Source organism: Maylandia zebra, linkage group LG9 (genome assembly GCF_041146795.1).
Source record: "Maylandia zebra isolate NMK-2024a linkage group LG9, Mzebra_GT3a, whole genome shotgun sequence".
NCBI classification, from domain to species: domain Eukaryota; kingdom Metazoa; phylum Chordata; class Actinopteri; order Cichliformes; family Cichlidae; genus Maylandia; species Maylandia zebra.
The window spans coordinates 28,278,448-28,301,293 of NC_135175.1; the positions used below are offsets into that span (position 1 = coordinate 28,278,448).

A 22,846-nucleotide genomic window follows, 5' to 3' on the forward strand; every position below is an offset into this window, starting at 1 on the left:
GTGGAAGTAGTAGAATACTTTGGTATAGACAGTTCATGGTTGACTGAGTGACTGCAAAACAAACCCAAACCATCACCACTCCACTACTGTGCTTGACAGTTGGTAAGAGGTGTTTGTGCTGATATGTTGTGTTTGGCTTTCTCAAAACATGGAAGTGTGAATTGTGGCTTATCATCTCTTTTTTGGTCGTGTCTGTCTCAAAAGCCATACAGTAGTTCCAGAAATCTTGTGATTTGTTCAGATGCTGTTATGTTCTTTGTAGAGAGAAGAGACTTTCTTTTGCCAACATTTCTGAACAAGTCATACTTGTTAAGTCTTTTTTTCCAGTTGCCAAATGTGGCAGTGTGAATTATGACTAAAAAGCTTTGCTTTGGTGTTATCTGCTCAAAGAACATTGTTCCACATGATGATCAGTCATTGAAGTATATTTGATTACCAGCCCCTGGCTGCACATTACCCTCTAAATTCCTATGCTTCCTATTGAATCACAAGGTTTTTCACAAGACTGCAAACCTTTTCTTTTCACATGAATGTATATTAGTAGTATGTGTAGTATGCATATATTGTTTATTAAAAGACAAAGCATAATAGGTCTACAGTAAATGGGTCAAAAATTTTACATTTGGGCAAAATGAATTTTAATAGGGCTTTAAAACTGATGACAAATGAATAGATAAAAGTTCATAATACTGACTTTTTTTTTGTAAAGCTGTCATCAAGTGGCGGCTCAGAGTGTAAAAGTGTATATCTTGAAAGGTCAAATCCAATACCAATCATTTTGCTCTCTTTTTATTACAATTATGCAATTGAGACACCGGCAATGACATTAAGTAGTCATCAAGAAGCATCTATTGTCAGAAAATGTCAGAAAGCATTAGTCAGCCAGCTATCAAATGTGCACAGACAAAATCCTCAAGCTTCCTGTAATCTTGCTCTATTGTACCGTCGTTACCATACTATATAAAGCCCCTTGAGGTGGCTGTTGTTGCTGAATAAATTAAATAAAATAGAACTGAATAAATCCTCGAAACAAACTTTACTTACTTCATGTGCTCGATCCCTTGGGGATGAAGAATTTAGTCAGCACCTAAACTAATGCTCATCTGGTGTTTTCTGACAAGTTTGGATCAAAGCATTATTCTATCCTGTTAACCCGCCTTCCTGAAGGGAAACGGCCTCTTTGTGTTTTACTCCTTAAGTCACAGATGTAGCTGAACTTCTGGGTGTAGGAGTACCTGCTATTGTTAAAGCGTGATCCTCTCTGATAATTGCTTGAATGAAAGTATTGTTAAGGCTCTGTGCAGGTGCCACAGCCATCAGTAAGACAACGAAACCCAGCTTCCCACCTGTGAACACTGCCAATTGGCCTTCGCAAGAGCGCAAGCTGGAGGGATCATTAGCTGTGATGCCTGCGTCATCTTTTGTAAAACGTCCCACTTACACACAGAGCTGGATGGTGTTCCTTCTAAAAATAATCAATGCTGAAAGCGTGCTGATGTGCTGCTTGCTCGGTTGAAATACCAGAAAAATGTGAACTGCTTTTTCTTAGAAAACGGTGTGTCTTTGATGCCGCCCTAATACTGAAATAAAAAATAATAAACTGTATAGTGTTTAAAAGCTGCTGAAATAAAACAAAACTCACAGCATGTTGATTTAACTTTAAGACTGAGCCCTCAGGGTAGAAACACACTGGGCTCTATTAGGTCGCCAACACCTCCTACGCTCACTTGTGCTGTCAGTCCAAATGCAGTTTACTGCTGCTGCTGTTGCTGCTTAGTTTCACAAGTAAAGTAGGCCAGTGTAGGAGCTGTGGAGTTTTGTGTTAGGTATAAAATAATGGGCTGCAGGTAGCACCTATGTAGAGTAAATCAGCAGTGCAAGGTGTCTGTAAATGTTTTATAATATAAAATTATTGAGACATCAGTTAAAAGACTTCAGGTTTTTCAGTCACACCAAAATGCTGGACAGAGCCGTCCTGTGATGCTGTTAAATTCACTGTTAAAACAGCGGAGCTGAGGATTAAACTTCAGCATTCATTAGTCCTGTAGTTAACTAGGTTTCTAACATTGTTTATTTGATTTTCCACCACACTCTTTCACTAAGACTCGAACAGTTCAGACACCGTATACCCTGCTCTAATTTTATCTTCCAGCCTCCGGGCAAAGCTTTGTTGTCGAGCTATCAGCCATAAAACATCTTCCGTGCCTTCAGTGCCTGTTGCAGTAGACTGGCTGGTATTGTCTTCACCTTGTGAGGGTATGTGTGAGTGTGCAAAATGGGCCTGGAGACACAAACTGTAGGGGCTTCCATCACAAAGTTGGCAGATTAGTTAAAATGATAGGGCTGCAACTTTGCAAGACAGAATTACAAAACTTTACAGCCAAAGATCAGAGTCAAACATGTGGATTAAATGAAGTTTGCATCTATCATATTTACTGAACTTGCATACGTTTATTGACTCTCACACAAAAAGCTTGCCAGCTGGAGCTATCAGCATAGTTTCACTCTGCAACAATACCTGTAAAATCAAAAAGTACTAACCTAGAAGCAAGGATAAGGACTCAATTCAATTCAAGAATATAAGTTAATTAAGTCAATTTGATATTTCTGCTTCATGACCAAAGCATGGGTGTGTCTCACTGCTGACTGTAGCCTGCTACTGGAGACAAACACGGGAATATGATATTATCATTATATATCCTCCAACATAGAGAATGATGTAGGTAATTTAACCTCAAGGCAGGAGATGACTTTTGACTTAGTATTATGAACATTTTTAGCATAAATATGTTGTTTTTGGACGTTGACTGAACTCTCTGATGCCTCACATGATCAATGATATTCATCACTTGCATAAAGGTGGAGTTGCTATGTTGTGGGTGGAAGGTGAAACGTGTAATGTCACATCAAATTCAGATCAGATGGTGCTGACACTACAATTGAATTTTGCACTAAGATTGCAAAATTACAGGAAAGGGCTGCTAACATTCAGCAGAACAACATGCAAAGTTTCTCCGGAGTGTGGGAGAGAAACATGATGCAAAGTTTGTTCGACTGGTGTGCAAGCTTGAATACAAGACCAGTCAAATACCATGACACAGACACAAAACACATATTTGCATCTTTCCATATGACTTACACTTCCAAATACTTTCATTAACACGGAATAAAGACAACAAAAATCAGCTTAGACACTGATATTACTAGAGAATAATTAAACGTTCTTGTTTTCTTCAGTGTTAAAGTCATCTTGTGACTTCTCTGTGCATCCATGCCTCTGTTGCAGTCAGGAGCTTCTAATAGTTTGTTCAGTATATTTACAATGAAATTGTTAAGGCAAAAATCCCAAATAGTTTTTATGATGAATTATCTTCTGCTGGCTTGCATCCTTCTTTTTAATCATCAAATTCATTCTCAAACAGTTTTATTTTATGGTTGTTTGCATCCAACAATAAAAGGTACATTTTTACCATGATATAACATTGATTACCTTGGCTGAATACAAATTACAGCAACTACCTAGAAAAGCAGCGGAGTTGGAGTTTGAAAATTTGCTAAAACATTGCCCAGAAGCGTGCTCATTATTGAGCAGCTCAGGTGATCTTCCAGGTATGAGCATGTGTTGTCTTTGAAGAGGTAAAGAAATGGAATTGATTAAGTGTAGCAGAAGATGAAAACAGAAGAGCTTGCTGGTGGAATTCAGATTTACTCAAGCCTGAAGTCTGTGCTCACACTCACGTTTGCAAGTAGCTCGCCTAAAAATGCCGCGTCACTGAAGACGAGCAGCAGCACTTTGCAGTTATGCTCTGCTTCACTGATCCGATACTGTTTCGTTACCGGTCAGTAAAAATGAACAAAAGCTGACACTTGATCCACTGTGGAAAATAAAGTTGTGGATATCTTCATTGCCCTCCTGTGGTCAACGGGTAGCTGTGTTACAGCAGGTTCCTCCTCACACTGCAGACCAGGAAAGAACACACTGAGATTTGAAGAACGGTGTCGCCCCGAGGCTGCTCTTGTCTTGTTTGGATTCATTTTACGGCTGACGCCAGATGCCAGTGCTCAAATTCAAAGCCCTGCCATCATTGTGTGTGTGTGTGTGTGTGTGTGTGTGTGTGTGTGTGTGTGTGTGTGTGTGTGTGTGTGTGTGAGAGAGAGAGAGAGAGAGATGTTTGACCGGTTTGCCAACCTGCCCAGCATACAATTTTTGACTGTTTCAATTTTTTGCTCACCTCACACACTTTGCATTGGCAAATAGAAACATGTATGCATGCACACAAACACAGAAACACACACATACCAGATAAAGGATAATACTCTTTGCAGGAACTGTCTGACCCCATATCCTGTATTCCCAGCTGTTACCCAAGAGTCACGCAGAGACAAAGAAATAGACAGAAAGATAGATAGAACTTCCCTCCCCCTCCTCTGTGGGGGTGTGTCAAAATTGTGTCTATTACGTCCCAGAGGCAAACCTTGCATTTCAGAATTTCTGATTTCCTGAATGCACCTTAGCACACGCACATACTGAAACACAAACACACCTGCAAACTATGCCATCTGATGCCAGAGATGATGCTCCTGTGTAAGAAACAGGTTGCTACTGGAACAGCAAAGAGAAACTGAGGACAGAAAGGAAAGAGAAACAACAAGTTGTGAAATAGACGGTAACTGTGGCAATTTTTGGACTTATGAAAGATGGATGAATGAGACTATGGGGATAAGGAAGAGACATGCGCAGAGCAGAATGAAGAGGACAAGTCTCCATAGGACCCTAGGATACATATATAATTGCGCACAAGCATAAAAAGACTCTACAGATGCTTTTGAGAAGCATCAGGTAAGCCATTTAAAGTTCAAAAAACGTATTTAATGAATCTAAAATATAATGTAAAATACCCTGTGTAACGCTTGTGAAGGATGCACACAATATGAAAAACAGCGCTGTAAATTCTTAAATGAAAGACGAGAAGAATGTGTCATGTTTCGATTTCAAGGAAAGCCAGAATGTGGGAAAAAGCAGGGGTTAAGCAAGGAATAGTGCTGTTGCCATTCTTCAGAACAAAAAAAGTGATGATGATTTTATTTGTGCTCCATCTACATGTATAATTTATTCAGACACTCCAGTTGACATTCTGCATATTTCATGCAGCAAACCCTGTAGATTAACTTTTATTTTATCAGATTCTGTGTTATAATGAAACACAGTAAAGCGTAATGACTTTTGTGAATTGATTACAGAAGTTTTACTGGAAACATGTAGCTGCTTGTCTTTAGCCACTGAGGCCGAGTATGAAATTTTAAAGGAATAACTCACTCATAGTTGCTTTTGTCTAATATTTATTGACAATTTAAAACAACAACAAGATCCATTTAGTTGTTTTTTATCTAACATGCCCATGACGTCAATGGGTTTTCAAAATGCACGTCAAGCACAAAAGTTTGGGTTAGTTTTAAGGAAGATAATAACTGTTAATATAAAAGAACATTTGTTATGACGGTTGCAATAATAAAAAGAGTGGCTACACTAAAAGAAAGTGCAAAATCACTAACAATATTTACTATTGTCTAAAGAAGGAAAAGAAAAGTGTCTCGTCACCAACAAAGAAAATATGTCTCCCTTTGCTTTAGCAATCATTAGGCAGTAATTTGTAGTAATAGTTAGGTGACTGGATGAAACAGCCTAAAAGAAATGATGACAGTGTATATTTTCAGATAAATAATGGGTAACAACGACATCGCTACCTGACTTTGGATAAATGATGGGGCAGGTTTTCCAATGTTATTTGTTATTCCACTCAAATAAATCTACTGTCAAGTAGATCAAGTAATTGTCAAGTAATTAACATTTTCAATTAAAGTAACTCTGTTTCATGCTCGGAAACAGTGTTACTTTAATTGAAAGGGAGGTTGTGTATAGGAAATGAATTCCTGCTGTACCATGTGTGAAACAAAAAAATAAAAAATGTATATAATAAATGAATTAATGAATTAATAATGGCCGGTAATGAATGTAAACCCTTCTTTTGTATCTCTGAAAGGCTGGGATGCAGTTGTATTACTTAAATTCTCGATTACTACATAAAGCTTTTCATGTACAGGTAAAGATTTGTACTTTTTGAGCATACTGAGCAATTATCATTGAGCATTAAGTGCTGATGAGGCAGATGGCACATTTAAAAACTACAGGCGTTGGAAAGATTTGAGAATAAAACCTGCGTGACTTGAAAAAGCAGAATTATGTGAGATGATAGTTTGTTTTGCAAATTTGCTCAGTCATTTTCTATCAGTTATTCTTCACTTAAATGTTCTCTTGTCTAGTCTACACTGCATGTACCTCAGAATGATTTGATTTTATATTATGTTTGGAGGAAAATACTTCTATTTTGCATTTTATTAAAGATTCAAAAATGATTCTTTTTTTCTTTATTATGAATACAAAGAATATGCCTATTTTTTATGTGAGGAGACACACATCACTAATATTAGATCATTTTGCAGTTTGTCCGTTTTTTGTGTACTACATCCCTGATAGCAAGATTAGATTGAATTAATTTTGATTCTTCATCTGAATCATCATTATGGTCAAGATTGAAATCTCAATGCTAAATAAATGTTGAATCAATGCAAAAATACTAACCCACTTAATAAAGGTGGATTTATAGTTCACTAGGAAATTATATTGAAAGGCCACTGATTTATAGTTGAGTGGGAAATTAAAGCTATTATTACTTGGACAATTCCATCGCACCCCTCTTTTACAGTGGTCCACCCCATTTGTTCAGTAGTCACTGATTTATAGTAGACCGGGATATGATTTTTAAAAATCATGGATTTATGGTTCGATATCACTGAACCACAGAGAATACATCAGGTAAGCATTCACTTATTTTCTAATATTTCAATTTTACCAAATCTGTTCTTAATCAGTTATATTTATATAAAAATATTGCTGAACACTCACAGTGATACATATTCTAGATGTTTGACTGTCAAAAAGGTCATCAGTTGAAATTAGCTTGCTAATGTAACTGATTACTTAGATGATCAAATTATGTTAGCTAAGATGAATTAGAGAAAGATAGCGACATCTTGAGTAGAAAACATCAAATCTGAAGAAAGTATGCTCATTCCTTATTTTTTTCATTTGCTTTATTCAGTTTTTGGTTTTGTTTTCTGGTGTAGATTGGGCGACTCAACAAATGGAGGAAGTGACAGTCTGAAAGTTCTCCTTTATCTACAGGCAGTTCACAATTACAGTCCAGACCGGGGCAGGACATCATTCACTGCACGAGTGAATTCACCGAAAAGTATTTTAAACTAATGTGATTCAATAAATTAAATCTTTTTTTTAAATGATGTCAAGTTGTCTGTTGTCATTTATATGTTAAAACCCAGTGTTTAATGCAACAGTCAAAATGTTTTAATCAACATCATTACATTATTTACCATAACATTAGATAAATAAATTATATTATGCTAAAGTATTTTAAGTAATTTTTTTAACATCATTTGAAATTCCACTTCATGTCCTTTTGATCTTTAGTTGATCATCATCTCAGTATTGTTTTAATATTAACCGAGGTGTAAAAATGACCAAGAATTAATGTCAGAATCCAATGTTGAGTCAATGAAGTTTAGGGGTGATAGTAAAAAATTGATTTAACATTCTTTTAGTTATTGTTTTCTGTCTATATATATATATATATATATATATATATATATATATATATATATATATATATATATATATATATATATATATAATATCGTGCTCTTTCTAAATTTTACAAGCATGAACTGAAATTTAGCCACAAAATGACTCACACAAATATAACCTACTGGGTTCTTTTAAAGGCATGAATGTAGTAAGGTGTAACCCAATCTCTATGTGTCCACCCTTGCCCCATTGTCAACCTTTCAGTGCACACAAAGGCACATATAATACAAGATCGTGTCAGTTTACGAGGAGAGGAAAGGAGAAGTTGAATGCAATCCCACAACTGAAACAAAAACTGACACGAATCTACATTTAGAGAGACACAGACGAGGTGTATTACATAAGTACAGTAAGAGGAAGCTGGCACGCAAGTTGTTCTTGTTTAAAAAAAGTTTGAAAATTTACTTTGAATAACATGATTGACATGTAGAAATTTGCAAAACAAAATGAAAAGAGAGAAACGGATGAATAACTGACTGCGGAGTGTGTTGCCTCATATTTCCAGGAGGATGTTTGACCTTTGCTTAGAGGGGAGGTGGAGATGGAAACCTTATTTTCTTCTCACCATCTTGCTTGTGTTGCTGGGAGCTGCTCCTACAGGTAATGACTACAGGTAATGGAGTAACCCCCCACAGAGGGACAAAAGGACCCCCTGTGGGGGGTTGTCCCTCTGTGGGGGGTTACTCCCACTAGGTTTATATCTGGGACTCTCTACCATTTGACCTTAGAACTGAAGAAGCTTCTCGGATGAGAGGTGAAACGTCTTCAAGTAACTTAAAGAAGTCCAGACGCTTTTCTTTGCAAGCTCCTTTGACAACATATTGCTGACTTAACTTCAAATTAAGTGTGCTATTTTATTTGGCTCTAAGCCACCACTGAGATTTTATCTGTCTCCACTGTGTCGAAGTGCAATTAAAACTTTTTGTCTGGATTTCTTTTACCCATTTGCAGCACTTGGCAATTTCCTGGGAGACACTAAAGCAGTATTAAATGGTTGCAAAGACCACTGGACCCTGCAGGACAGGACAGCTGTGCCCCTCCTTTATGAGATGACCATATGTGTGGACATTCGTGTGGTCCTCCCTGGTGCTTGGGTGGCCTTCTCTTACCGCTCAGCCTTCGCACCTAGGCCCGAGTTAGGCCTGGAGGGAGATGAAAGAGCACTATATGGATGGCTACTAGGAGTGCGACACCGATTTCCTCTCCAGCTGTCCCCAACGCATTGGCACAGAGTGTGTCTAAGGAGGGATATAAAGGGCAACACTTTTAGTCTGAAGGTAACACTGAAAAGTGTTTGACAAAGCATTCAGATATTTTACTTGCATAAAAAGTAACAATGCAAGATTGTAAAAACACCCAATATTATTACAAATTGATGTATTTGTATGTATATGTGTGTAATTTATTTAGTAGTTACAATAAGAAGCAGCACAAAAGTCAAAACAACAATTTTCCCATGTTAGCACAAACCCAAAACAAACAGTGTTTGTAAAAAAAGAGAAAAACTGTTACATAACTGAAACTTGCAAAGACACTGCACATAATGAGTGGAATTTGAAATAAAATACAAAACAAAAATGGCAGGTACTGTTTAGACAAACACAGTTACAGTTTTGCAAGAAGTTGAGTTGCTGAGTCTATGTTTAGCCCTCACAGTTGTATGAAAATAGTTTCCAAAGAACTGCTAAGGGAAATATGTATTAGCTTGGTTATTTTAGGCAGGCCAGGTAATGCTAATGACTGCAATCCCTTGCTGTCTCAGTACTTTTGTTTTGTAGATACACTGTGATAGTTTTATAAAACCATAAATAGCAGGTTAAGCCTGTGAAATATAAAATTCTTTTTAAACTTTGTCAGAGCAATTTAAAGGATAACATTACTTTATTACAACTTGATCTTATAAATTTACATTTTGGCCATCATTTCTAGTTCTGATAGCATTTCTTTTCCAAATAAAGACTTGACTTGGCAAGCCAGCCATGTATATTAGTGGACAATCTACTTGGTCTAAGTTTAAAGTGCAACTCAGTGCTGCTTTGCCTTACATTTTACCTACTGTGTGGCTTGCTGGCCACTAGTGTGGAAGTCCTCAGTGTGCTTCAGTTTCATCTTTAGGATCTTTAGGTCTCTTGAATGGATAGACTTGTAGTCCATCAGAATATGCATGTGGTTAGGTTAATGAGGATAGTAAATTGACCATAGGCATGAATGTGAGCATGAATGGTTGTCTGTCTCTCTGTTAGCCTGGCAACACTTTGGCAACCTCTACAGGGTGTACTCTGCCTCTCGCCCAGTGACAGCTGGGATAGGCAACGCCCCCCCCCCCATGACCCTGAATCGGATAAATGAAAAGAGATCGATAAAATCGGTCTAGTTATGGTTATGTGACTAAATTTGATCTAGTCTTTTTTTTTTTTTTAGTTTGCCTGCCTTCAAATGTGAGCAAAAACTAGAAGAGGAAAAACAATAAAGACAGACATAGAAACATCTAACTTTTTTAATTGTTCCAGGTTGATGGGGACATTATAGCAGAGAGGACTGTCATCGCTCAGGCCATCCCCTCCTACGGCTCTCTATGGATGGGCTGTCGTCCCAGAGATCCACCCCCAGGACCTAATCTCGGAAATGTGGAGCTGTACTTGTTCCGCATGTGGGCAGACTTGGGTGCTCGTGGGCCCTGCGAGGACGGCACTGTGATTGGCTGGAATGCCAAATACTGGGGAGTGACCAGTCCCAGTGCAAGGCAAATAGACCCCAGCCTTATGTGTGGTGAGCCAGATATGAAAGAATAACCTGTCACGGATCGCAACTGTTCTAGAGTAGATGTATTAATATTAATCATGAATGGACTGCCAAACTAACAGTGGCTGCGTTCATAATAAAATGCAGGGCTGTCTTTTCTGTCACAGAAACGACCTTAATGTTAGCCAAACAGCAGGTTATTAAGCATTTATCTGATCCTGCCTCATTAGAGAAGTTGTTACAGCTTTGCTTTCAGTTTTTTCATTTAGAAAAATGGTGTCACACGAGAGATTTTACACCAGAAATTAATTTTCAAGTCTTCCTTAAAGAGTTGAGAAAAATACAAAAACTAAAAGTGATTATTGAAAATTGGAAGGTTTCTTTTCCATTGTTTTACATTTTCAAAGTAATTTTTAATCATAAAAAAGCAGAGCAAACATTTAGACAATTAACTTTCAACAAAAACAAAAACTACAGGAATGGCTCTCCAATATCATTTGCTTAAAACAATAACATTGCATGCAAAACTTGTCTTTGTTATCTTTATGCCTGTCACTTGTTTCCATACCACTGCAGTGCATGTTCTCCAGGCATGTTGAATGTTGAGTGTTGCATGTTTTTATGTCTTGTAGACCACAAACGGTTGAAACGTGGGGCTCGTGCTTACAGAAGCATTACTAATGGTGTGTATCCATGCGACTAGTGTGACTTAGACACCAGTATGCATGCTGTGTTTATTTCTCTGAATGTATGAATATAAAAGACTAAATATGTGTTTGTCCATTAGAGGATATTTCTATTGTTCATTTAAGACTGTGTAAATGTGGATTCTCACCTAAAAACATAAAAAATATTATTTTATTTTATTTTTACATAACCAGATGGCCTATTTTTGTGTAAATATGCTTTTCAGAAATGCTATTGCAGTGTAAGAGATAGGAGTACCTTAACAAAAACTGTATCACAATAGCGCAGAAACAACAAAGAAAGAGACTAGAGGAAATCTACCTTGCTTTTACAATGCAAAAGAGAAAAATGTAAAGAATTCCTTCACATTTACAGCAACTACACTGGGAGCTGGCCGGTCCCTGCTGCCTTCATCTGGTAAGCATCACCCTGAGACACGTACTAAAATATGCTCTAATAACAACCCACAGAAACTTCTTGTTGATGACTACTTTGCATATTTTTTTCACTATCTGTATAAAGATATTTCATTTTGGTCCATTATTTTAGCTAGTAATAATGATTTGTGAGTTTGTCTTGTTACATTGGAGGCAAATCAGAAAAAACAACAGAAATCAAAGGATATTTTGTGGGATTTTGAGTTAAGATTTCTGTCTTTTGTATAAATTACAGGTTTGTCATAATAACATGAAATCATAGAAGATGGCTGAAATTTGATTTCTGGGCTAATCATTTGCTGTTAGATATGGTCAAATTATTATACTACTACCATACACCCACCAGCCACATTATTAGGTTCACCTTGCTAGTGTATTTGCCTTCAGAACTGCCTGAACTCTTTGTGTCATACTTTCAGCAAGGTGCTGAAAACATTCCTCAGAGATTTTAGTCCATATTGACATGATAGCATAACAATTGCTGTGTATTTGTTGGCGGCACATCTATGATAAGAATCAATCAGCAAATCAAGGCGCTCTACTGGTTTGAGAAATAGTAACCACAGAAGCCATTTGAGTACAGTGAACTCACTGTCATGTTTAAAAAAAACAAAACAGTTTGAGATCATTTGAGCTGTGGTCCTAATAGGATGAATACAAAGAGATAGACCTGGTCAGTCATTATACTCAAGTAGGCTGTGGCATTTGAACAACATTCAGTTGGTAGGGGCCAAATGTTTGTCAAGAAAAAATGCCCCACATCACATTGTAGCATTATTACTACTGCTACTACTACTTGACACTGTGGGCGGGCCTTGGAGGTCCAGGGCTATCCAATCAAGTTACTGTGCTCCCTCAGCTGAATTCTACTAATATACTTTAACTACAAGTTACATTAAGTCATACAATTTGGGAAAAACCCACATAATCAGCCATATAACTGCTAAGTTTTTGCAGTCCAGTAGTGTAGTGCTTCTGCAGCAATCATTGTAACCGGCATCAGAGAGGAGGCCACTCACTGAGTGGATGGGCCTATGCAGATCAGACTATGGGAAGCACCCCTCATGTCTCTTTGAAACTAAAAAAGAGTTCATAGCTTGTGCAGCTACTTTTAAAGCATGACCCCTTGGAAAACAAATGGAAATATGTTAAGGATGTTGTGAGCTCACAGTCAACTGGCCAAATGTGTAGTGAGGTCATTGGCAGTCTTCTGCACCTAGAGTTAATGTCTCTCATCTCTGTTATCTGATTTGTCATCGTGTGATTTGAATTTGGCTCAAGAACCAACTGTCAAACTTGGTTGGCCATCCAATTTATATTCTCTGGTGCCGACCCTGCACTAGCCACATCAGTTAATAAAAGGCTGAGTGCACCAGATTTATTACACTAGATTCCTCACTATCTGGATGTCAGAGCAGAATCTGAGAGTGATCACATCAGGCACCCAGACCTCCCTCTCCCCAGCCACCTCCCCCAGCATGTTCCACCGGGTCTGCCCCGGGGTGTCCTCCCGGTGGAACAAGCTCAGAACACCTCACCCATGCAGCATCATTGTCAGAGGCCTGAACCACCACAACTGGGTACTTTCAATGTGGAGAATGCAGCTATATTCTGAGCCCCTCATGGATGGCTGAACTCCTCACCCTATCTCTATCTCTAAGGAAGAGGCCAGCTACCCTTCAGAGAAGGCTGAACGATAGCTGCTGCAGCACCAATCTGTCTTTGAAATTCTAGAAAAGCATTATTGGTGGAATGAAGTCAGATGGGTCATCAAATTCAATTTGTCACACACACAACCATACACAGTATGACGAGGTGGAATGCTTGTAGCTGTGCAGTGCCCGACCATTAAATGACAGTAGGTTTACAGTAAGATATACAAATTTACAGGTTACTACAAAATTTACAGCTTTAACTTAGAAATTTACAGTAAACATGTGAGAAAAAAACAGTTTACGTAAGAGATTATTAGTCAAAAGAAATTATAAGTTATAAATTATAGGAAGTGTGCAAGAAGAAAAACCAGAGTGCGTGTGGTGATGTGATATGTGTGAGAGAGTCTAGTCCTAGGCCTGGTTCAGGTCCCAGAATAGCCTGGGGGAAGAAGCTCCTCCTCATTCTCTCTTTTTTGGCCTTAAGGGAGCAGAAGCGATGGGAGAGCTCCATCATAATCTTCCTGGCTTTGGTCTTGCACCGCTTGGTGTAGATGGACAGCAGGTCAGGAAGCTCTGATCGAATGATGCATTTGGCTGAGCGCACCACTCTTCGCAGCTCTCGTATCTCCTGCTTGGTGCTGTTCCCAAAGCAGGTGCAGATGTTTCCCGTCAGGACGCCCTCGATGGTGCAAGAGTAAAAGTTCTTGAGCACCCTCAGTGGCAGATGGAAGTCCCTGAGTCCTCTGAAGAAGAAGAGAAGCTGGCAGTCTTTCTTAACGTGTGGCAGGACCATGACAGGTGCTGAGTGAAGTAGACACTCAGGTATCAGAAACTGTCCACTCTCTCCACTGATATGCCACTGATGATGAGGGACTTGTAATTCCTCGCCTGCTCTAATCAAGAGATTAGTGCATGTGGTAGTTTACCATCATGTGATAGTTCTTTAGAGGGGAGGGAAAATCAAAAGCAGGTTCTTCTTTGGAGTCATCACTTTCATGCCGTTCTCACACTAATAACATCATTCTCTCAACTCTTAATGTACTTCTGGAAACAGTTCTCCCAACACAGACCCATATGTGCAAAAGACACCAAAACAATTCTTGAAACTTTTTTGCATATATCAAAACATGTGAAGTCTTTAAGACACCTAAAGCTTTTAAACTTTTACCAAAACCTTGCTGTCTTTGGTAAGAATACCAGAACTACAAAAATGTTGGAATTCAGAGACAAAAAAGAAATGTGAAGGATTTACTCCACAGTTTACTCAGTATGACTGCTAAAACTGAAAAAAGTCATATCAGACACACGAAACTATCTTCATCTTCTTATTCTATATTCGGCTGTTCTATTTAGGGGTCGCCATAACCAATCATCAGCCTCCACCTCCAGCTCTGTCTCCTGTTTTTCCGGCTATACCACTGTCTCCAAACCCTACAACATAGGAGGTCTCACTACTGTCTTGTAAACCTTTCCTTTCACTTTTGCTGCTATCCTTCTTCACAAACCACTCCAGTAAAATATATAAAACATAGAACGCAGCACCAACTACTCTTTGCTACAGTGAAGTCACACATATAATTACAGTATGTGCTTGTGTGTAATTAGCAGTTTCATGACATGCACTTGTCTTGATGCAAGACTGAGAACATGTGTTTAGATTTGCTCTCAGTTGACGCATAATTTCACTACTACTACTGACAGCGTGTGACCGGCCTTACTCTTTCTTACATATTAGAAAGAAAGAAGTTTGCTTTGATTTCATTGCAAATGCTAATGCAATGATGGAGAGTATCCAGGTAAGTCAGAGATCTGTAGTTCTGTTTACAGAGGTGTAACATTTAGATAGCAAATGCATCAACATGTGCAAATGTGGGTGGGAAAATGCATTCCTGATATGAAAACTGTATCAAAGCTATCAAGAAAACCTAAAAAAAATGACAGATACTGTCTAAAAACACCCAAAAAGCTAAACCGCCACAAACAACTAGATAATGGGACCAAATAATGGAATGGAGGGTATTCTACTGGACAAAAATTAAAAGTTGGCACCTGAATATTTGTTGTATTTCAGTTTCCTCCATCAAATTCTCAACAAATAGTCTTTCAGCCCCAGCACCAGTTTTGCCTGTCACTACTAATCACATTCTCCGCACAGACACTACAGCTTCGCCTCTGAACTCAATCCTGCCCATGAACACCAGTTCAGCTATTCAGATCTCAACAAGCACCCACATACCTTCAGTCACAACTCCGGCAGCCAGCCAAAGCACACCTGGAGGATTATTCACATCAGGTTAGCCTTTGCTAACATGCAGTCACTCGACATTTTATTTAACTGGAGATTCTGTTTACAGTTTGTGTTAGTAATGAGAAGAAACAATTTGTAAAGTTGACATTTTCTTTCAGGATCCACCAGATTAGTTCATTGTGATGTCCGTCAACTCTGTTCCAATAACAGTAAGCAAATATTCACTTCTTGTCCTTTCCGATTTCCTTTTTGCATTTGCATGGCCTCACAGATGTATTGCTTTCTGCAGGTGCTTACTATTGGATGCCCATAAGTGTAGAGGGCAACAAGACTGAAGAAGAGGTCCAAAATTTGGTGAGAATGACAAATTTCCCTTGTCCATCTCGTTACGTTTCTCATATTTCTTTCAGTTACCACCCGGTCATTGACACATGCTTTACAAACAAGTCTTGTAAGCACAATGTAAGTTTGTGGGAGCAGCGCATTCCAACCCTGTGAATCACCTGAAAATAATTTAGATTTTTTTTACGCCAAATATTTGTTGCTTTATTACTACTTTGACCTTTTACAAATTCTGCTGCCTCTGTGTTATAAATGTGGTTCTTTAATCTTTTTTTTGCTTTCTTCAGTGTCTTCTCTTCTCCTTTCCCATCATTCCTAACTTAAATGAACACTTCCTACATAATATTCTTACTGACACTTGATATGCAGTTCTCAGCCTATGTCAGATAGACCTTTCTACATAAAGACCATGATTATTAGCTGTCTCTGGTAGCTGTCTTTGCATAGTAAAGCTAATGATAAAACAAATAAAATGTAATGGAAACAGCAGTAATAGATATGCAAATTATTAGACACTGTAGATATATTCACAGTTATTTCGACTAGTCATTTCCTCCCAATAACCCTTTTTGCTTTGTACCATTTTTCTCCTCTCCTTCAGCTTTGTGTTGCAGAAAGAAACTCATTACCAAACAACAAAGTTATGTGATCAAGATATTGTCCACTATGTTTCTACCCATAAAAGCAACAACCTTACCTGATTTAAATATATAAAATGTCCAGTTATGATTCTTTAACCCTTCCTGTCCACTTCCAGCTTTGTCTTGAGATTATACTATACGGTATCATAGTCCCAGCTTCCTTTGACCATTTCTTTCTTTTTAAATTATTGTTATGGTTATTAATATATATTACTGAAGAATAAATTTGTACATAACCATTACAATTCTCAACATGGATCATAAATCAGTCCTGCTATATTAAGTCTTTGGTTCACTTTTAATGCTTGATCATTTTGACACAAATCTAGTCATATTTTTAAGGTCCATTGCAAGGAAATAGCATGTAAGCAAAGGTTGTTCAGTGAATTCTCATGCAAGGCTGTCTAATAGTGCTGTGTTGATGCACTGACAGCTCAGAGATAAAAGTCTCAGCTCTGAAGTTTTGTTGCCCAGGAGAGTATGAGTTGTGTCCCACTTGGAACAAAACAACATCCCGGGAATAGCAGTGAGCTGTGTCTTTCTTTTCCCATACGTTTTTGTCCAGGAAGTAACACACTGTTTACCACGGCTGAGCTGACAAATAGTCCTTTCAAGCCAGAGGAGTCCCAATACACAAAGCTACTATAAATGATTCAGTATCCTTAGTTTGACCATGTGCTTAACATATCTAGAATGCGTCAGTAAACATATGAGTCAATATCCAAATTGTATCCTACTGAAGCCACTATACATAACTGTGGCACTTGTAATCTGATCAATCAAAAAACAAAAAACAGTTTCCATGGGATATTTTGTTATACATCATGGAAACTTTGTGTCAAATTGTTCTAATGGCTTAAATTCCTATATTTAAAAACTATAATTTGACTGAAATACATTATGGTTTCATAATATGTATATAAAAGAACAAAGTGCTTTTACAGTTAAACCTGAGTGGTCTTTATAGCTCTCATCCTGACGTCTAAGACTGCAGAAACTAACAAAACGTGCTACTTTCCTTAAACTTTATACGTCAAACTCCCATCACCTCCCTCAAACATCTCTATCTGTCTGCTTCCCTCTCTCCATCTATCACTCAGGTGTCAAAAGCATTGGGTTGTCACAATGACAGTGTTGATGCAGCAAAAAGAAAAACAGGCTCTTTGAATTTCTGTCAGGGTGACAGACAACTTCAGGTCAGTACAGAAAACGACAACACCTTATATACTTTACAGAATCAAATTTCTCCTGTAAGCCTGGCTCATGGCTTTAACTCTCCTTTTTCTCTTTGCAGGTAGTTGAAGTGTCCTGTAGTGCAAAAAGGAATGTAAGGTAAAAAGGATATGAGGAGCTGCTTTGTACAGCTGTTACATGTGCAGCAGATCGTGCGCGCTCACATGAAACTCTTTTGTTTCCAGCCAAACTGCCTGCAATGTGGTGCTGCTGCTCAACCATGCTGTCTCAGTGTGTGAACTTCAACAAGCTGGAGACGCTGCACTGCAGCGAGCTGGAGCACCAATGCAAGCGAGAATCATAGGAGAGATGGAGAGAGTGGGTGAGCACTTGTTTCCTTGCATTTGCTTCACTCTGTTTTGTCTGTGAATTAGTTTCCCGGTCTTCTTTGTCCATCTTCCCGTTTTACTTTGGCAACTGCTCTTTCTTGTGTGCTGCTTCCTTCCCTGTTCCCAACTGCAGTAAAATAGTTCAAAATATGACTTCCTATCTTCTTGATAGAAAACATAATGGTGTCAAGGAAAAGTGTGGATTTAAAAGGAAAAGAGGACCACAGTACCCAGGGTATCGGATTGCACTTATTCAGTACTTGCACAAAGCTCCTGATAATGTTGCTGATGTGGCTTTGTTGTGTTGAAAACCGCAGTGTCCTGAAGATGGATTATAAAAAGCCCATCTTAGATGCTTTGCCCAGTGTCTTCTTACAAAGTTGTATCATGCCAAAGAGAACAACCAGTTAAAAATATACGGCCAAGCAAAAAAAAAAAAGAAAAAGTTTAAAAAAATACAAATTTTAAAATAAATGCTCTTACACTATTTACTTAGGTAAATCCAGGTGGTGACTTAAGTTAATATGTATAAGTTCATTACTGAAAATCAATAAATAGTATCAAATCAAAGGGGTGACACATTGAGATATGTGCTCTAATTTTCTCTCCCCGTTAAAGAGATGATCTCTTGTTAATACTTGTGTGACTTAAGTAAAATTTATGCTTGATAATACTTGAGGCTGAAAATACAGCAATAGACCTAGCTAATGAAAAGTGAATTATGGTAAAGGAGTGCTTCCCACCTAACAAGTTGAGAGGTGTGGTACACTGTGGAGTGTGAATGTCTGTCACATGTTAACCATGTGACAGACATTCACACTCACATTCAGACCTATGACCAGTTTAGAATCACCATTTAAACTATTTGCACATGCAAATTCCACACAGAAAGGCTCCAGTTTCAAGGCTTAAAGTCCAGGACCTTCTAGCTGTGAATCATCAGCTAGATGATTAATCATATCAAAACAAATATTTAACTCATTAAATGGAATCATGTGAACCATCCTAAAAATCACACCCAATAATATAACTATTTTTTTCCAAGTTTCTAACTAAGTTTTTTTTTACAAACATGCAACCTGCATTCATTTTTGAATTAAGTGTACACATGGAAATATTAGACCTGTTGTAATCAGTCAACTTAACCAGTGATATTACAGCAAACAGGAGTAGGCTGACAGACCTCTCAGAATCCACTAATCGTCACTGGACTTTTTGACTCACACTGTTCACTCACCCACCAAATATACATTTATCTTCATCTCTGTGTTTTCATATCTATTCAGGCATACCTGTTCAACTTTACTTACCGATATTTATCAAGATTAACAGAATTGTTATAACCACAGGAGATGGATTAGAAGATTGGATTAGAGTTCCTCATAACAACTCTGAACTGACTAGTTTCTGATATAATGCAATGGAATGGGCTGAACATCAGCTTGGAGTTGGAGATTGCTTTAGATTTTTACACTCAGTGTCCACTTTGATAGGTACACCTAGCACTTGGTCGGAGCCCTTTTTGGCTCAGAACGGCCTTAATTCTTTGTGGCACAGATTCAACAAGGTGCTGCAAACATTCTTCAGAGATTTTGATCCAAATTGGCATGATGCCATCATACAACATCACTCAGCAACTATGTGAATCTCCTGTTCCAAGACATTGCGATTGGTCTTGCCTTCTTATCAGCTTGAAATAGTCTGGCTCAATGGATGTTTTCTTTCTTTTTTTTTTTCAAATTGAAATGATCTGTGAGTGAAAATCCCATTAGATTAGTCATTTCTCAAATACTCACACTAGCCATCTAGCCCCATCACAGAGGCCTAAATAAACTTTCTTCCCCATTCTGATGCTCAGATTGAACTCCAGCAGGTTGTCTTGATCATGGCTACGTGCTTTACTTTGTTGGGTTTCTGCCGTGCTATTGGCTGTTTAGATCTTGTTGTTAACAAGCAGATGAACAGGTGTACCTAACAGGTATATCAGTAAATAGGATTTCTGATAATATCTGTGCCTGTCATAGAAAATTTGCATTGTGTACGTGTGTGATATTTTCAGCTCTCTCTTGAAAAAAGTATATTAAATAACCAAAATAAGTGCAAAATCAGACATTGACAGATCCAATACTCTCTTTGGATTTTCTCCACATCAGGTCGAAATCTGTGTAAGGATGCAGAGCCCTCTAGTGGCGGTTTTGTGAGATGCAATTCCACGTCTTCTCTTGACGATATATGTCAGTTAAATAAATCCTCCCCACTAACATGGTGAGCAACACACTTTTTTTTATGTCCACTGGATGTGTGTCTGTACACCCTGTAACTTATACATGTTTAATCTACAGCTTCCTCTTAGAGCCCAACTCCAACCCGGCTCCTAAATTGAAGACAGACTCTTGTAGCAGTGAGTATCACAAACACAGATGCTTTTTATATTCACCCCTGTTTATCAAGGGTTTTGCTGCTGTAACCATGTTTGTCTGATCCTCAGGGGAAATGCCTCGCTTCTGTGATTGCACAGCTTTCTGTAATTCTACACGTAAGAAAAATAATCACAATATTGCATTGACATTTTTAGAATCCAGGCTGCTGCTGCAATATGTGATGAGTGAATGCACCATTGTTATTCAAATTTAAAGAAAATATTTAGGCTTTTGGAAAACAGAACGTTGCTTCTATGAAGCAAGCTATCTGAGAAGAGAACTTCTCAGTTAATAAGTATTTTTATGGCGTCTCAGAAACTTCACCCACATGCTAACCATCCCTTTTCTTTATCGCTTTCTCAGGCCAATTTTATGCTTTTAGAATCAATGTTACTAGTGAAGCTGTTAACATTCAGTACCTAAAAAGCTTGGTATGTACCACACTGTATGCTTATAGTATGCTTCATTAATATATAATTACTATATATATATATAATGCAACTTTGTAACTTTGTAACCCTATTTGACAGTTACTAAGTCCTGCTGCACTCCTCACATGTCCCACAAAGCAACAGTAAGTCTTGATCCAATTACATTACATACAGTAAGTGTAGATTGTGTTGATATTTACTATGCATTTGTTAGTATCAGTATGTTGGTCACAACAGCAGACAAAGCAACAGTGAGCAGTAAAAAGTTCTGCTGTTAAACTAAACTGTCCTGGTTTTCTGCCTCAGTCATGCAGGCTTAGAAACCCCCTGCCAACCTCTGGTTGTTAGGGAAAAATCTATATTGCCCAACCAGCGGTTGACAGTCCTAGTGACTGTCAGTCACCTCAAGAAGCCACTCACCAACCATTTGGGAAATACACATTTTGACAACCGGTTGTTGCCATGGCGTTGGTCTTTGGGCCTGTGTAACTAAGGCCTACCTGGGAACATGGTTCTGGGTTTGTCTGTCTGTTTTTACAATAGAGAGAATAAGAATTGTCATTTAAAGGTCTCCAGGATGTTAAATGTGATTGCTTTTAACAAAATCTGTTAATAATTTACACATATTAAAAATTCTTTCTTACCAGGTGCAGTAATTATAATATTACAAAGCAATATCAGGTAAACCTTACTGTAAACTTGTATAATGATTTCTTGTGTAGGCCTATAATTATTGATCATACTTCTATAATGTGAATCATGTTTTGACTTTCATTACTCAGGGTGCTCATATAGAATGTCATGGGACAAACCAGAGGTAATCATGTTTTGTTTTGGGTTTTTGTTTTTGCATTTTACCTGCACGTATGCTAATGGTAGAAAGAAAAAAGAAATTCCACTGACAGAGTGTAATGTCAATCCAACTTTTTCCTCTTTGCCCTGTTGTCTTTTGGTCTCTAGGTTGTACAGCTGTATGGTGATATTGGAGATGTCTGGACCCATCAATGTTTGCTCCTTAAAAAAACTTTTGCAACAGATCATTGCGAGCAACAATTTATTTACAGCTGAAAGTTCCCTTACTCGCCTGAGTTAGTTTGCATGCTTATTTTGTTATTTTCCTACCAACTGCTTTACATGATATAATAATTTGTCACTGTTACTCATGGTACTCTGTGCTTTGTCAGTGGTGTGTGGTGCTCCTGATTTGCCTGTCCAGAGACTGTTGGAATCCAACCTGACCTGGGTTGCCAGTGACCTGCGGAGCTCAGATGTTTGTCAACCTGATCCTACACGACTTGCATGGTAACAAGAGTATAAAATATAGGCTTATATAAAATGCAGCCTTTGAAAATTATGCCCACATGGCTTCATAGTCATGTACATTAACTGTAAGTAGGAAATTTAAGAGTGGTTTTTTTTTCATATTTTCTGTAAATACACAAAAAAGTGCAAGGTTATTGGGGATGTACTCTGTTTCTTCAACATGACATAACAAATACAACATAACCAAACCATTGTATGTTTATGATAATAATAGGAAGTACTACATTTTTTGTTTCAACATCATTTACACTTTTACATGAGTTTTTTATTTTGTCATTCTTCATTTACAAGTTTTGCTGAATTATTTTTATTACTCTCCTTCAATATTAGATTACTTTCCTATCTACTATTATTTTTTATTATTTTTTATTTATTTATTTTTTGTTTAAGACAGAAGAGCTCTGTTTAAGAAAGTGTTTTTATACATATGTTGATGTCACTTACTATATTGTGAAAGTTGTTCATTTTTCCCAAAATTGTATACAATCTGTTAGAGGAGATATGTTTTATGTCCAGTAGACTCTAATAGGATATAATTTCTAACCTATTTATCATATTTTTTTTCCACAGTGAAGCAAGTGAGACACTTGCTGTTCTTCTGACTGACAGCTGCCCTTCAGACACTTCAGCTGTTCCAA

At 37.8% G+C, this 22,846-nt stretch overlaps 1 protein-coding gene across 1 annotated transcript; it reads left to right on the forward strand.

The window, feature by feature from the left end:
- The first annotated feature begins 4,567 nt into the window (after positions 1-4,567).
- Positions 4,568-18,009, forward strand: LOC143420424 (uncharacterized). Its single transcript, XM_076888585.1, has 11 exons — positions 4,568-4,840; positions 8,226-8,320; positions 8,672-8,997; positions 10,231-10,489; positions 11,095-11,145; positions 11,525-11,566; positions 13,892-14,039; positions 15,397-15,534; positions 15,900-15,951; positions 17,767-17,799; positions 17,938-18,009. The coding sequence occupies exons 1-11, from the start codon at positions 4,821-4,823 to the stop codon at positions 18,007-18,009; spliced, it is 1,236 nt and encodes a 411-aa protein (XP_076744700.1). The 5' UTR covers positions 4,568-4,820.
- The last annotated feature ends 4,837 nt before the right edge of the window (positions 18,010-22,846 follow it).